The sequence below is a fragment of the Naegleria fowleri genome, assembly GCF_008403515.1.
Source record: "Naegleria fowleri strain ATCC 30894 chromosome Unknown tig9, whole genome shotgun sequence".
In the NCBI taxonomy this organism is placed as follows: domain Eukaryota; phylum Heterolobosea; class Eutetramitea; order Acrasida; family Naegleriidae; genus Naegleria; species Naegleria fowleri.
In genome coordinates this window covers 291,412-304,717 of record NW_025407941.1, presented here as the reverse complement: position 1 = coordinate 304,717, position 13,306 = coordinate 291,412, and the positions used below count along the sequence as shown (strand labels likewise).

The window sequence follows — 13,306 nt, the reverse complement described above, 5'->3', positions numbered from 1 at the left end:
TTCTCTCCATAACTTTTTGAAAAGGGATTTCATAGACATCATGTTGCTTTTCTTATCATGTTCATTCGATTCAAACTCATCACGAGCATCCAATAAGAAAGGGTCAACTTCTTGAATGTTAAAAATATCCTCTTCACTCTCGAACACATCTTCATCTCCTTGCAAGAATTCATCCCTTTCTTCAAAGACATCCTTCTCGCCCATAAGGAATTGATCATGTTCTTCGAAAGGATCTTCTAGATCTGGAGTTAGCTCATCCAACTCTGTAACATCATTCTCCAATTTGGCATCTGCAACATCAAAGACATCTTCGTCCCCAATTACAAAAGGATCAACTTCCTCGACCTCAAAAGGATCTTGAGAATAAAGAGGTAAATCTTCGTTGTTGGGCAAAAACGGATCCTTCTCTACGCTCTCTATTACATCTGTTTCTTCTTCAGAGTCCACAAATGTGTTATTATCATTGGAACCATCCTTCGCATGATCGTTTTGCAAGTCATATCGAGAATGTCCTGTTGAGTCAGGTGTGGCTTTATCAATAAGATAAATATCGGAGTTCAAATAATTGGCTGCTGATGTGATAATCAAACCCGAAGGTCGCAAGAGCGTAGCCGTTGTTGTCATTCTGATTTTTTTTTTTGAAATTTATTTCCAGAGCGCGCTGGAAGAGAAATATTGCTTTTTATTCAAGACAAGCCTTGAACGCCTTGCTCCACTCTTTCACCAAATCATAATTGTCAAACTTGTAACTCACATGGAATTCGACCTCATGCTCATCAATTTCGAGGGCATTCGCATCAGAGTCTTTGGTAATTGCGATATTGTACTCTCCCGTAATATCATCTGTAACTTTGAAAGGAATAAACCATTGTTTGGACGGAGTAATTACCAAGAGGCAATCAGAAAAAAGATAAACTGAGTGCATGTCTGTCCCCGTTGATAGAATGCCCTCCTTGAGTAGACTTCTCTTTTTGGTTAGCAAATCTGAAATTTTGTGTTTTCTGGAAAGTTCCAGCACTTTGAAAGTGGAATAATTGCTATCCATAACCTCGTGTCCAATGCTTTGTAATTCACCAATACAATTCAACATGGATTTAACAGAAGGATCATGAGGAACATAGTGCTCCAAATCTTGTACAGGTTCAGTAATTTGGCTTAACATTTCTAATGGTAGAAGCAAATAGAAAAACTACAAACATGAATTCATCTCCATTTAAGCAATGGTCTGTATCAACAATACTTACTAAATCATTCGATTTGGATGTTACCAGCGCATGGAATTTTGGATTTTGTTGAAGAGTTGTTAAACATGTTTCCACAGCTAAAGGAAGAGACCTAACATATTTAACAAACACATCCTTCATTGCCTCAATATTCGACGCATCCCAAATTTCGTTGTGACTGTCAGAAGAGTCACTAGCTGCTTTCAAGTCAGCAAGCATGTTGGCATTTGAGCTTCTCACTGATCCCAAACAGGAGAACACTGAGCTAAACTCATCACTGCTCAGCAAGCCTTTATCAAATATATCATTGGCATATGATGCAAAACATTCCTGGATGTGTCCTTGGATTGTTTCGTACCGATTAATGATCTCTGAAATAATCTTTTTCGCTATCAATTCATTTTCATCCAATTCAAGATCGGATGAATTATTTTTTTGTTCAGGTTCCTTGAGTAAATTTGGGGAATGGCCCTCATTTTCTTCCTCGCTATGATGAGAGTGGTTATCCAGATCTTTATCACTCTCTTCATCATCAGATAAATTGAAAGGCATGTTATGATCGTCATTCAGGATTTTGTTTTCCTTCACAACGTCAGAATCTATATTTTGAAATTGATTCTCTTGTGATGGAATGGAGGAGTGTGACACATTTGTTGGCTTTTCAACATCATTCTCAACTTGTTGTTCTTTGTCATTAGTCACCTCTGTTTCTTCCTCCTCTTGAGATTCATACTCGATCTCATTTTCTTCGTCATCGTTCTGCTCATGTTCAGACAAGGATCTTTGTTCATTATCCTCAGAAACACTTGGATTATTTGTCAACGTTTTCTTTGTTACCATCTCATCATTTACAGGAGTTATTTCGTTTGTTTCTGAGGGTTCACGTGGAGTCTTTTTTTCTTCACCACGCTCTTTTTGATCGCTGGGGTTAGTTGTGTCGAGCTTTTTCTTGCTTGCTAATTTTTTCATGACCGGATATTGAATGTTTCCCTTTTTCTTGGCCAGAATCTTTAGATTTTCTTGTCGCAGTTTCTCCATACGAGCTTTATACAGCTCCTCTCCTGATAGTGGAGGTTTCTTTTCTTTCAACTGAGCTAATTGTTTTCTTCTCTCCTCAGTTTCCTTTTTCTTTCTTTCCATTTCCATTTCCTTCTTTTTTCTCTCTTCTTCCTTCATTCGTTCCATTTCTTTTAGCTTTGCCTCTTTAATACGTGCGGATTTTTTCAAGTTTTCTTCTAAAATGGCCTTAGCAACCTTTTCACTATATTCAAATCGTTTCTTGAATACAAGTTTGTCTTCCTCAATGGTCTTTTTTGGTTTTGAAGGTGGAACATATTTTCCCTCAGGCACATAGGCAGGCTTTTTTGAAGCAGTGTAAGATTTTGAAATGCTTTTCTTTGCTTCGTTAATTTCTTGTAGTTTCTTCAAATAACCATCACATGAACCATACATCTCAGTTTTGTACTTTTCTTTTAAGCTATTTCTAAATTCAATCTCTTCCCGATTCTTTTTTTGTAAATCAACTCTCCATTGAGGAAGTACTGATAGTTTCTCAAGAGATTTAAGCTCACGAGGGGTTGGTTGATAGGGTTCCGATAGTTTTGAACGAGGTGTTTTGTTTGCCCCTTGAAAGAAGTCGTTTTTAACCTGTAAGGGTTTCAGATCAACAAGTTCCGAATTTTCCTTCCTCTCATGCATTCCTAATTTGGAGGTCGTTGTATGATGTGATGTGTGTCGTTCATCTTCTTGTTGACATACACGATTTTCATGAAAGTCTCCATCTCTGATTTGATGAATATCAATGCTTTCAGGTAGGGGCTCCCTTTCCGTCTCGTCTCTGGACGCGCTTTGACCCATCATGATGATCGGTGTTGAAGAAGTCTCGAGGCTGGAGAAATTGTTTTTTTCTTCTTGTGAGGTTGTATTTTCCATCATTTTTTTAGTACACGGAAAATGGTATTTGTAATTCATGGCGCCAAAGTTCTGTGCTTCAATTTTCTCTGGTAAGCCCTGACCATGTTGTTGAACCGCTACTACTAAAACTGAACATACACACTTTTCAAGAAACATTCCATTGTTTTGCAGGCATTCACAGAATAAGGTGAGAGTATGGGAAAAATAGCCCCTTTTTCAATTTTTCTTTCCCAAAATAAAAATGGAAAACAAATAAAAATTTTTTAAAATAAAAAAATAATTATCCAAAATTCATCATAAAAAATATTCCATCATGGCCACCAAAAAATCAAGCAGTATCCAACAATTATTACAGGCCGAACAAGAAGCCACCGAAATTGTTAAAGAAGCAAAGAAGCGTAAGTAGAACTCCTTCAGGAGGGTTTACAAATATACATGTTCATCACGCTCATATTGTTGTTTGTTGATGGATTTTTTTGTTGTTGAAACCGATACCACATTGTTGGTCATTGGTTATCATCATCATCACCTATTATCATTTCGTTGCGTTCTCTCACACAACGTGATGTACAATCTCCATACAAATATCACCTACCATGCGTTTACTGATACCATCATCATCAACAACATCATCCGTTCACAACATCATCAACTCCACATTTTCACTCAATAATAGAGAGATTACTCAAATTGAAGGAAGCTAAAGATGAAGCAGAGAAGGAACTTCAAAAATTCAGACAAGATAAAGAAAAGTACTTCCAAAAGTTCGTAAAGGAACAAATTGAGGCAGGTGGATCCAATACTGCTCTCCAACAAAAAAAAGAATCAAATTATTAACAACATCCAACAAAATGCACAAATGAAGAAGGCTGCAGTTGTGGGATACCTTGTTGATAATGTGATTGGAAATATTAATGTAGATTTAGAAAAGGAACAAAAGGCCTTCATTGAGAAGAGATCAAAGTAAATTTTGCACGAATAATAAATTATTAGAGCTCACAAAATCATCAAAATCGCATTCTTCTTAATTAGAGTGGCAACTTATGAGATTCAAATGATTCAGTTTTGTTCCAATCGAATAATCACTTGTAACAAAAACCTAAAGATAAAAAATGTTTCAGTCATCACAAACGTGTCGATTATATTTGCATAAAAGGTCCAATTCCCTTGCACCTTCCGCTTGGCTATTGCTGGCTCGAAACAATAGTTGCATCACAAACAATTACAGAAGGTCATTCTTTCATTCTTCACTTCTTCAACTCAATCAAAATTCGCAACAACAACCCTCGGATCCCAATTATGATTCAAAAAAACAATTTTATGAACAATCTCGATCTGTTCTCTCCGTCTTTCTCGAATACAAACAATTCCTCATTGGCTCTACTTTTCACTTCTTTGGTGATTTTATCAAGTACAGAGAAATGAGAAAAGAAATATCTTATCGACCTTTTCGAGTAGCCTCCAGAAAGGAACTTTTATTTATGAATGGATTTAGATTTGATTGTGTGAAATTATTGATACCAACTGGACTCATTTTACTCCTATATCCAAAGTTATTATTGGCTTATTTACCTTTGTGTTATTATTATCCCAGCATTAGACCCTCATACTATCAGAGTGAAAAATTGAAAAAGGCAATTCGAGATAACTCACACCAAATGAGAAAGGAGCAAAGAGATGTAATTATTCAAGAAGTATTAAGACAAGTATCATTACTTTCTTTTGGAAGTAACAATGCAAAGGCATTGCAAAATGGTGATGAGACTGACAAAATTCTAAACGACCAAATCTCTCTATTATTGTCAGTCATTCAAAAAATTAATGCTCTCAAATCTCATCCATTGCCTCTTAAGATTTTACCAAATTTAGACTCATTATTGAAGGAGCTAAAGCAATTGGATCAATCTGAATTGTTCACACAACATCTAACTATAGACAAATTGTCAGACAATATTATCGATAGCTTGTGTAGATATAGTTTTGTCGCTCGTTTGATTTTTAATGGAATTAGTGGAGTGTTCAAATTGACAAATAGTGGTTCTATTATAGGGAGTAGATCTGGAGGGTTGGAGTCGGGAATGCATTCTCTCAAGTATATGATGAACCATCTGTTCATGGGAGCGTCTGCAACAAGTATCGACTTTATTCGAAGAATGCTGCCTCAACGATACAAACGAAAATTGTTGAAATATTATGTGCATCTCATTCGTGAAGATGACATGTTCATTCATCAAGTGTTAGATACCATGAGCATTAAGGAATTAATTGAAGCAAGTTACGTAAGAGGATTTGTTCATGAGTGGAAGTACAAATTCAGTGGTGAGGATGGAAAAAGCAGTTCTTTGGATCAACCCTCATCGACTCATGACCTTAAGGTCAACCACAGAGCAGTTCTCGTGTCATACTTAAAATTGTGGTGTGAATTTAGCTCTAATGTTCAAAATGACAATTTGTTGTTGTTTGTGACAGTTTTGCTGTTCATTCATTGATAGGGTTGATGACTGACCATGGTCGATCTTCATGCACAATTTAATATAAATATGGTCGGGTTGCTTTGGATAATTTTTACACAAATGAAATGTGAAAGAAATAAAACAACTATTGGGAATTCATTCAATTTATTTTGAAAGAGTGACAAACAACGCCGAATAATACCTGATCACTTCAGTTCCAGAACCCCTCAGAGTTGATCTAATAGGATGCAGACTCTGATCATTCAAGGTAACAGGATCGTCATATACCAGACTACCACCCATTGTCATTTGCACCTTTCTCAAAATCGTGATGAACTCAAAAAGATGGCAGTGAGAGCCTCGTGACTATACTTGTTGATCGTATCCATAAACCAAAAGGTCATCGATTCCGCCATCTCAAAGAAGAAGCTTTACTTCTTCATCTTTTCAACAATCTTTTCCAAATCTTGTTCGGTGATATGATTACCAGTCTCCAATTTGGAAAAGTAAACGGTACCATTCTCATCAGTGATTTCGAATGCACCTGTTCTTGGTGATTTTGTTTTGGTATTACCCTCCACTACCGCACCAGGAACATGCTTTTCAATATATGTTTTGGCGTTACGGAAGCGAGAGGCGTATCCTTTTGATGATGGAATCAGAAATCAAGCAATTTCAAGATGGAATTGATCGTCCAACATGTCGTAAAGACCATTGATGTATTTGACCGTAGCGTACAGGATTAACGTTTGAAGGTCGGTTAGAATCATTGGTAATACAAACCTCAGGCAGTACAGTATTCAATATGATACTTCATGAGTGAGAGTAGGGTGCGTGTGAGCTTAATTTTTTTTGTTTTGTGGAGGATTGATCACACCTCACGTGTTTACAATGCTATTAGTTCGCACGAGAGAAATTTGTTTCATACTTGAACAAACTCGATATGGGCCCAATTTGAACATACGGACCTAAACGTTTTCAAGGTAGAAATTCTAAAATAATTAAAGTGAGTCTATTATTAAGGGGAAATTACTCAAAGTTGTCTCTCTAACCTTTCTCCAAGTCTTTGTCTATTTCATCATCATCATCACGGTCATTCTTTTGGAAACAACGGAATTTCTTATATTTCAAACTAAAAAATATCCATTCTTGAATATCAAATAAGGATGCCATCATTCATTGAGTTTTTAGGTAAAGAACCATCGAAGGATATGTAATTCATGCCCTTGAGAAGATCATTCCGAAGCAATGAGAAGAGGTCCAAACATGAAGAAGATATTCACGTCGTCTCCACAAATATTCACTAAAGCAACAATAACATTCTCTTGCAAAAAACGTTGAGATGATGATTCAGTTGGACCGATCCTTTCTGAATCAGCATCATCACTCATGGATGCTCTCAGTCATTATTATTCTCACAATGGTTCATCTTTGTACAACAGCTGTTGTTGATGTCAAACACAACATTACAACGTTTGCAGGTAATGGAAATCCAACGTTTAGTGGGGATGGAGTTTCAGCCACGAGTAGTGGAATGAAACCATTTAACTGCCAAGTGCTACCTTCTGGAGATGTAATATTTGCTGATTTTGATAATCACAGAGTGAGGAAAATTGATTCGCAAACAGGCTTGATGTCGACCATTGCAGGAACTGGTTCAACTAATTACAATGGAGACAATCAATTGGCTACCTCTGCAAATCTCAATCATCCAATAGGAATATTTGTTTCATTGTCTGGGAGTATTTATATTGCTGAATATGGAAATCACAGAATACGAAAAATTGAAACAAATGGATTAATATCCACTATTGCGGGTAAGTTAAACAAAATTGGACAAAATATTTTGTTCATCTTTAAGGAACGAAGGGACGGGTGTTGCTGGTTCGAGTGGAGATTATGGACCAGCTATTTCAGCTCAAATTAACTCCCCCATCTGTGTTTATGAGCATTCGAATGGAGAAGTGTATCTATGTGACTCTTTTAGCCATAAAATTCGAAAGATTTTCACTAATGGAACCATTGTGACCATTGCTGGCACAGGTATTGGAGGAGCATTAGGCGATGGAGGACTCGCAACAGATGCACAACTTTATCAGCCAAGCCAAGTCTATGTGAATGCAAGTGGCGACATTTTAATCATGGACCGACTGAACCACAGACTTCGCCACATCGATACTCAAGGAATTATTTCTACCATTGCAGGAACCACACAGGGATACAGTGGAGACAATGGTTTGGCAACCAATGCACAATTATCAATTCCAACAGGATTTTTCCTGGCGCCCATTGGAGACATTTTTATTGCAGATTACAGTAACGGGAGAATTCGAAGAGTAGACTCACAGGGAATCATTTCAACGGTGGCTGGAAGCGGTTCTTCAGGTTTTTCTGGAGACGGTTCTTCTTCCTTGGATGCCATGCTGTATGATCCAAGTAGCGTTTTTGTGACAACGAGTGGAGAAATCTATTTTACTGATTTCAACAACAATAGAATTAGGAAATTGAACCCTTATTGTGACAATAATGGATACATCTTTGACTCAAATTCGATGAAATGTGTTCCAATTTGCTATGGGCAAACACTAAACAATGCTTGTGGAGGACCACAACAAGGTTTATGTATTGCTCCAAATCAATGCCAATGCACCAACAGTTATACCGGACCAACCTGTTCCACTCCTATTTGTTTTGGTATTGATGCCACCGACACTACACACGTGTGTAGTGGTAGAGGCACATGTGTGAATCCAAATCAGTGTCAATGTTCTCCTCATTATTACGGGAGCCATTGTGAAGTGACAACTTGTTTTGGAATATTTAGTAATAATACTCAAAGTGTATGCTCTTCACGAGGGACATGTATTGATTATAACACATGTCAATGCAATCCAAACTACTTCTCCTCGCAATGTGAAGTAAGCAAATGCTTTGGATTCTTTTCAAATTCCTCAAATGTTTGCTCTTCTCACGGAACATGCCTGGACACGAATTTGTGTAAATGTGATACCAATTATTTTGGAGATCAATGTGAAGCGACGACATGCAATGGAGTTTTTAGCAACACTTCATTGGTATGCTCATATAACAATGGAACATGCTCATCTTTCAATAATTGTACCTGTCACTCTGGTTACACTGGAAACAATTGTGAAATACCTCTTTGTTTTGGAATTCAAAGTGATGCTCCATCGCTCGTTTGCAGTGCACATGGCTCATGTGTGAGAAAAGATACATGTCAATGTGTTGAAGATTGGAGAGGCGCGAATTGCTCCATACCACTTTGCTTTAAAATACCTGCTACGGATTTTCAGGTTTGCTCTTCAAGAGGACCATGTATTTCAAACAATACTTGTTTATGTGATGCAATGAAATACGATGGTCAAGAATGTCAGTTTTACAAATGTTATGGAATATCTTCGAATAGTTCTAATGTTTGCAGTGGTAATGGCGAATGCATTAATGTGGATAAGTGCAAATGTAAATCAGGTTATGGAGGTGACAAGTGTCAATACTCATCATGCTATGGAATTTTATCAAATTTCACCTCTGAGGTATGCAGTGGAGGAAGAGGTCGTTGCAATTCTCTTGACAATTGCACATGCTATTTCGGTTATCATGGAGATGAATGTCAATTTACCAAATGTGGTGGAATTGACTCAAATAGTAATTTGACTTGTAACTTTGGAAACGGTACTTGTGTGGATTATAACACTTGTAAATGTAATTCACTTTATTTTGGAAATAATTGCCAATTTCCTTCTTGCTATGGATATTTGTCCAACGATTCAAAAGTGTGTAGAGGAAAAAGAGGATCATGCCTATTACCTGACACTTGTCAATGTAACCCACATTATTTCGGTAACCAATGTGAATTTACGACATGTTTTGGAATTAATTCTGAAAACAACACTGTTTGCAATGGAAATGGAATCTGCCTTGATTTTAACACTTGCGATTGCCACAATGGATGGACAGGTCCTGAGTGTAAAGAAACTTATTGTTTTGGAAGACTCTCAAACTCGACTTTCGAAGTTTGTAGTGGACATGGAAATTGCACTGCTCACAATCAATGTGAATGCAATGACAAGTTTTATGGTAAAGACTGTTCCATTCATTCGTGTTTTGGAATTTCTGCAACAAATTCCTCCGTGTGCAACGAAAACGGTCTTTGTGTTGCTTTAGATATTTGTTCATGTTTGAATGATACCATTCATTACGACTGTTCTTTGTTATTTTTGCGCAACGAAAGACTTGTGCTTGGATTTTCAAGTGTACAAGCATTTATTGGAGAAACGGACAATGTGACATCTCAGTTAACCATTTTGGATTCAAGATTTCTACGATATTATGCTGGAAGAGACATTAAAATTGTTTGGGAAATTGTGATGGATGGAATCTCGCTAATATACAGGATTGAGAAGTTCATCGCGTTTTTGAGCAGCGCTTCCAATATGGCAATTTCGACTTCTCTTCCCTCTGCCATTGCTCAAACAGGAAATGTGACGGCTTTTGCATCCTTATTTGACGTCAAAACTCAACTCGCCATTTCAGAACGAATATCTTCAAGGCAGAATTTGAGAGTAATGAATGTTCCTCCTCAAGATCCAAATGAGAGCTCCCTCATTATTGGAATTGCAGTTGGTGTGGGTGCTCCTCTCTTTGCAGTGGGTTCCGCAGCATTAATTGTCACCTCTGTGGTGGCTGTTGTATTGAAAAAGAAAGCTGTTGCGGCTGCAACGGCAAAGAAAATTGACGTGGCGCGACATGTGGATGTCGAGATTGAGCAAGGGTTTTGAGTTTTGAAACCCTTAATTAAGATTAATAATAATTAATTATTGGAAAATAATGTTGTAACATTTTAATAATAATGAAAACAAGAAACCTTAAATCATTTATATGTACATCAAAAATAGATTTGTTACAATTCATCATTGTTTGGTTTTGCTTATTCTTTGTTTCCAAATTTTAGAGGACGTACAGAGAAAAATTCTTTCAAAGTCCCATCAGAAATGGCCGCTCTATTCTTTTGGTGTTCTCCAACCAACTTTTGAAGTGTCTCATCAACATCTTACCAGTGCTGTACTTTTCTCTAATTTCCTCTAACTTGCTGTCATCCTCTAAAAAGAATTCTAAATATTTGAATGATACATCCACTTCGAGATCAGCTCCAAATTGCATTTGTTCTTCCTTGGTTGCACGTCCACCGCTGAAATTCGTTTGTTTTTTTGATTTTCTCTTCAATTTGGTTTGGAGTTTCTGTTAAATAAATCGATGATGTTTCAGAGGAGGCAGACATTTTCTTGGATGCTCCTTGCAATGCAGGGAAGAACTTGGAATGAATGACACTTTGAGTTTTCCATTTCAATTTTCTGGCAACATCACGGAAATAAGGATCTTGATCAATGGCACATGGAATCAAACAAGCATCATTTCCAGTTACCTTAGATTCACAATTGAAACATTAATACAGAATACATACAAAAGAAGAGTCATAAATAATCATCCATGATAAATTAAGTCTCAAATTTACCTACTTTCATTTAATGTGTTGTCAAACGTTTTGCGACATTTTGCAATATCTTGAGGTAGATACACTCAAGTCTGCTCTGTCGTGTCGGCACTGAAATAGCTCGTGGAATACAATGCAAAAATATTCAATAATTAAAATAAGCTAGCACAATTCAATTGCAGACTTGATGATGAATCTCATGAACATCACAATAATGTGTAATGTGTATGATGCATCAATTATTGATTTACATGAAGGTGTGCCACATCAATTATTCACATTATTATTGGAACTGTTTGGAGTATCTTTTTGATAAGCTGTTTCTCTGATATGATCATGATCACTTGACATGATACCAGCTTGTTTCATGATGAAAATTTCAGCAGCATTACCCTCTCCTAATGCTTGCTTCGACTGTTTTGCCTTTGCTCTATATCTTAGATCGATTTGCACAGATTCACTCAAAGGGAATATCCAACATTCAATTACATTAATTTCAAACTCGGAGTCGCTAGAGAGCTGAGGGCTAAAGGAGTATGTAATTAAATCTCCACATGTTTTCCCAAAGCGCCAATCTTGTTCAATACACAACGAAAAGCATCCAATTCTTCCACCAAATGCTAACCCATTGTATGGATTATACTTATTTCCAAAATTGAAATATACATAATTTTCATTTTTGCCACTAGCAGGAAAAACTTTAACAATTTTCTTTGCTTCTGAATTTTCATTATTTTCTTCAGTGTCTACTTTAAATAAAAAACAATTACTATTTCCATAAAACGAAGACTTCTTTTCCAGTGAAATGCTAGTAAAAGCTCCAAATATATTATTCTCCATATCTTTGATGATAATTAGCATGGGACCATGATACATGACAATTTCAGCAAAAGTTGCAATAGATGCTCCGTTTTTCTTATTACTATACAGCATGGTCCATTGATTATGGAGCTTTTGTTCCAATGGTAAACTTGCTCTTATCTGTTGTGCAATGGAATTTCCTTCATCTCCGATTAGAATTTCAGATTCTCCCAACAATTGTGGAGCATCAAAATAATAACTACTTGAAGATGAAAATGGGGTTGATGGTTGTGTATTTGCTTCGGGTGTTTCTTGCTGAGGCGTATCATTATTCGGTAGTTCCGATGATGAGATTGGTGTTTGTTCAAGTGGAATGGAAGAAACTCCGTTGCTATTATTTGTGGTGTTGGAATTTGGTGATACAACTGTTTCCGTTCGGTTCAGGGAAGTTGGAGTGGTGGTGGAGGAGACTTTTTCGGTGCTTGTTTTGGCGTGGTGATGATGAGAGGATCCTTGATTGCCCATTTTTTTTAATGATGAAATCGATTGAACATGAATCAATTCTTTCGTTCGAAACATTGTTCGGCGTTTCTCGGAGAGGCAAATCTTCCGACAAACACAAATTGCAGCTGTCTCCGCAATGATAGAGTGCAGCCAAGACAAAAGAGATGATGGATGTCGTTACCAGAAGAACTAGAATGCATCAAAGAAGAAATTGAGCAAGGAATGAAGTCTATTATCAATCCAACCTATTTCATGATCTTTCAAGAACAGATCCAAGAGGTTAATATTTCTGGAGCTCTACTTTCTTGTCCTTATTTTGCAAGAATAATAGAATCTCATTTGCAATTTGAAAATGTTAAGAACTTTATTGATAAAACCAAGACCGTATTTCAAACAAGAATACATCAAGAAAGAATTGACAAACTGTAACTGCAGTATCATCATAAATGGATACAGTTCACAAGCACACAACAAGCTAGAAAAGATCGTTGTGGTTGGAAAAATATTCACAAACATATGAAACTGATGTCTTAAATGGGTTTTTGTTATTTTAGTTCATTAGCAAGTTGTTGCAACTCAATATTGTCAGCTTGTGGAATATACGAAGAAAATTGGTTATTTAGAGAAGCTTAAAAAATTCTCATGCGGGTTCAGAGAATCGAACTCTGGACCTTAGGATTATGAGACCTACGCGCTGCCGACTGCGCTAAACCCGCTTTACAATATATAGTTTTGCGAAATTGATAAGAATGAAGAAATAAAGGATCATCACCCGTCATTCCTTGTTTGAAACATTGTGTTGTTCATCGGATTAATACAGCACAAACATGTGTGCGGAAACCATTTGAAACTTTTACCTTCTCTTGTCTCACCCTTTTTGTCCCATTTAATTGGATCGA

General features: G+C 36.8%; 7 protein-coding genes across 7 annotated transcripts in view; 3 read left to right on the top strand and 4 right to left on the bottom strand.

The window, feature by feature from the left end:
• FDP41_011326 (uncharacterized protein) overlaps positions 1–624 on the bottom strand; it is a gene marked incomplete at both ends in the record, with an annotated part of 1,596 nt that extends 972 nt beyond the window's left edge. Inside the window, one exon of the mRNA XM_044701722.1 lies at positions 84–624. Coding sequence (XP_044567109.1) covers positions 84–624 — 541 coding nt within the window. The remainder of the gene's footprint in view (positions 1–83) is intronic.
• A 58-nt stretch (positions 625–682) lies between these two features.
• FDP41_011325 (uncharacterized protein) lies at positions 683–3,158 on the bottom strand (the record flags this gene model as incomplete). Its single annotated transcript, XM_044701721.1, has 2 exons — positions 683–1,189; positions 1,245–3,158. 2 exons carry the CDS (start codon positions 3,156–3,158, stop codon positions 683–685), a joined length of 2,421 nt encoding a protein of 806 aa, XP_044567108.1.
• Positions 3,159–3,450: 292 nt separating this feature from the next.
• On the top strand, positions 3,451–3,974 carry FDP41_011324 (uncharacterized protein; the record flags this gene model as incomplete). Its single annotated transcript, XM_044701720.1, has 2 exons — positions 3,451–3,535; positions 3,814–3,974. 2 exons carry the CDS (start codon positions 3,451–3,453, stop codon positions 3,972–3,974), a joined length of 246 nt encoding a protein of 81 aa, XP_044567107.1.
• Positions 3,975–4,249: 275 nt separating this feature from the next.
• FDP41_011323 (uncharacterized protein) lies at positions 4,250–5,626 on the top strand (the record flags this gene model as incomplete). Its single annotated transcript, XM_044701719.1, has 1 exon — positions 4,250–5,626. One exon carries the CDS (start codon positions 4,250–4,252, stop codon positions 5,624–5,626), a length of 1,377 nt encoding a protein of 458 aa, XP_044567106.1.
• A 1,384-nt stretch (positions 5,627–7,010) lies between these two features.
• On the top strand, positions 7,011–10,389 carry FDP41_011322 (uncharacterized protein; the record flags this gene model as incomplete). Its single annotated transcript, XM_044701718.1, has 2 exons — positions 7,011–7,407; positions 7,460–10,389. The coding sequence occupies 2 exons, from the start codon at positions 7,011–7,013 to the stop codon at positions 10,387–10,389; spliced, it is 3,327 nt and encodes a 1,108-aa protein (XP_044567105.1).
• A 365-nt stretch (positions 10,390–10,754) lies between these two features.
• Positions 10,755–11,133, bottom strand: FDP41_011321 (uncharacterized protein; the record flags this gene model as incomplete). Its single annotated transcript, XM_044701717.1, has 2 exons — positions 10,755–11,033; positions 11,128–11,133. 2 exons carry the CDS (start codon positions 11,131–11,133, stop codon positions 10,755–10,757), a joined length of 285 nt encoding a protein of 94 aa, XP_044567104.1.
• A 236-nt stretch (positions 11,134–11,369) lies between these two features.
• FDP41_011320 (uncharacterized protein) lies at positions 11,370–12,428 on the bottom strand (the record flags this gene model as incomplete). The annotated part of the gene is made up of 1 exon (XM_044701716.1): positions 11,370–12,428. The coding sequence occupies one exon, from the start codon at positions 12,426–12,428 to the stop codon at positions 11,370–11,372; it is 1,059 nt and encodes a 352-aa protein (XP_044567103.1).
• Between the last annotated feature and the right edge of the window lie 878 nt (positions 12,429–13,306).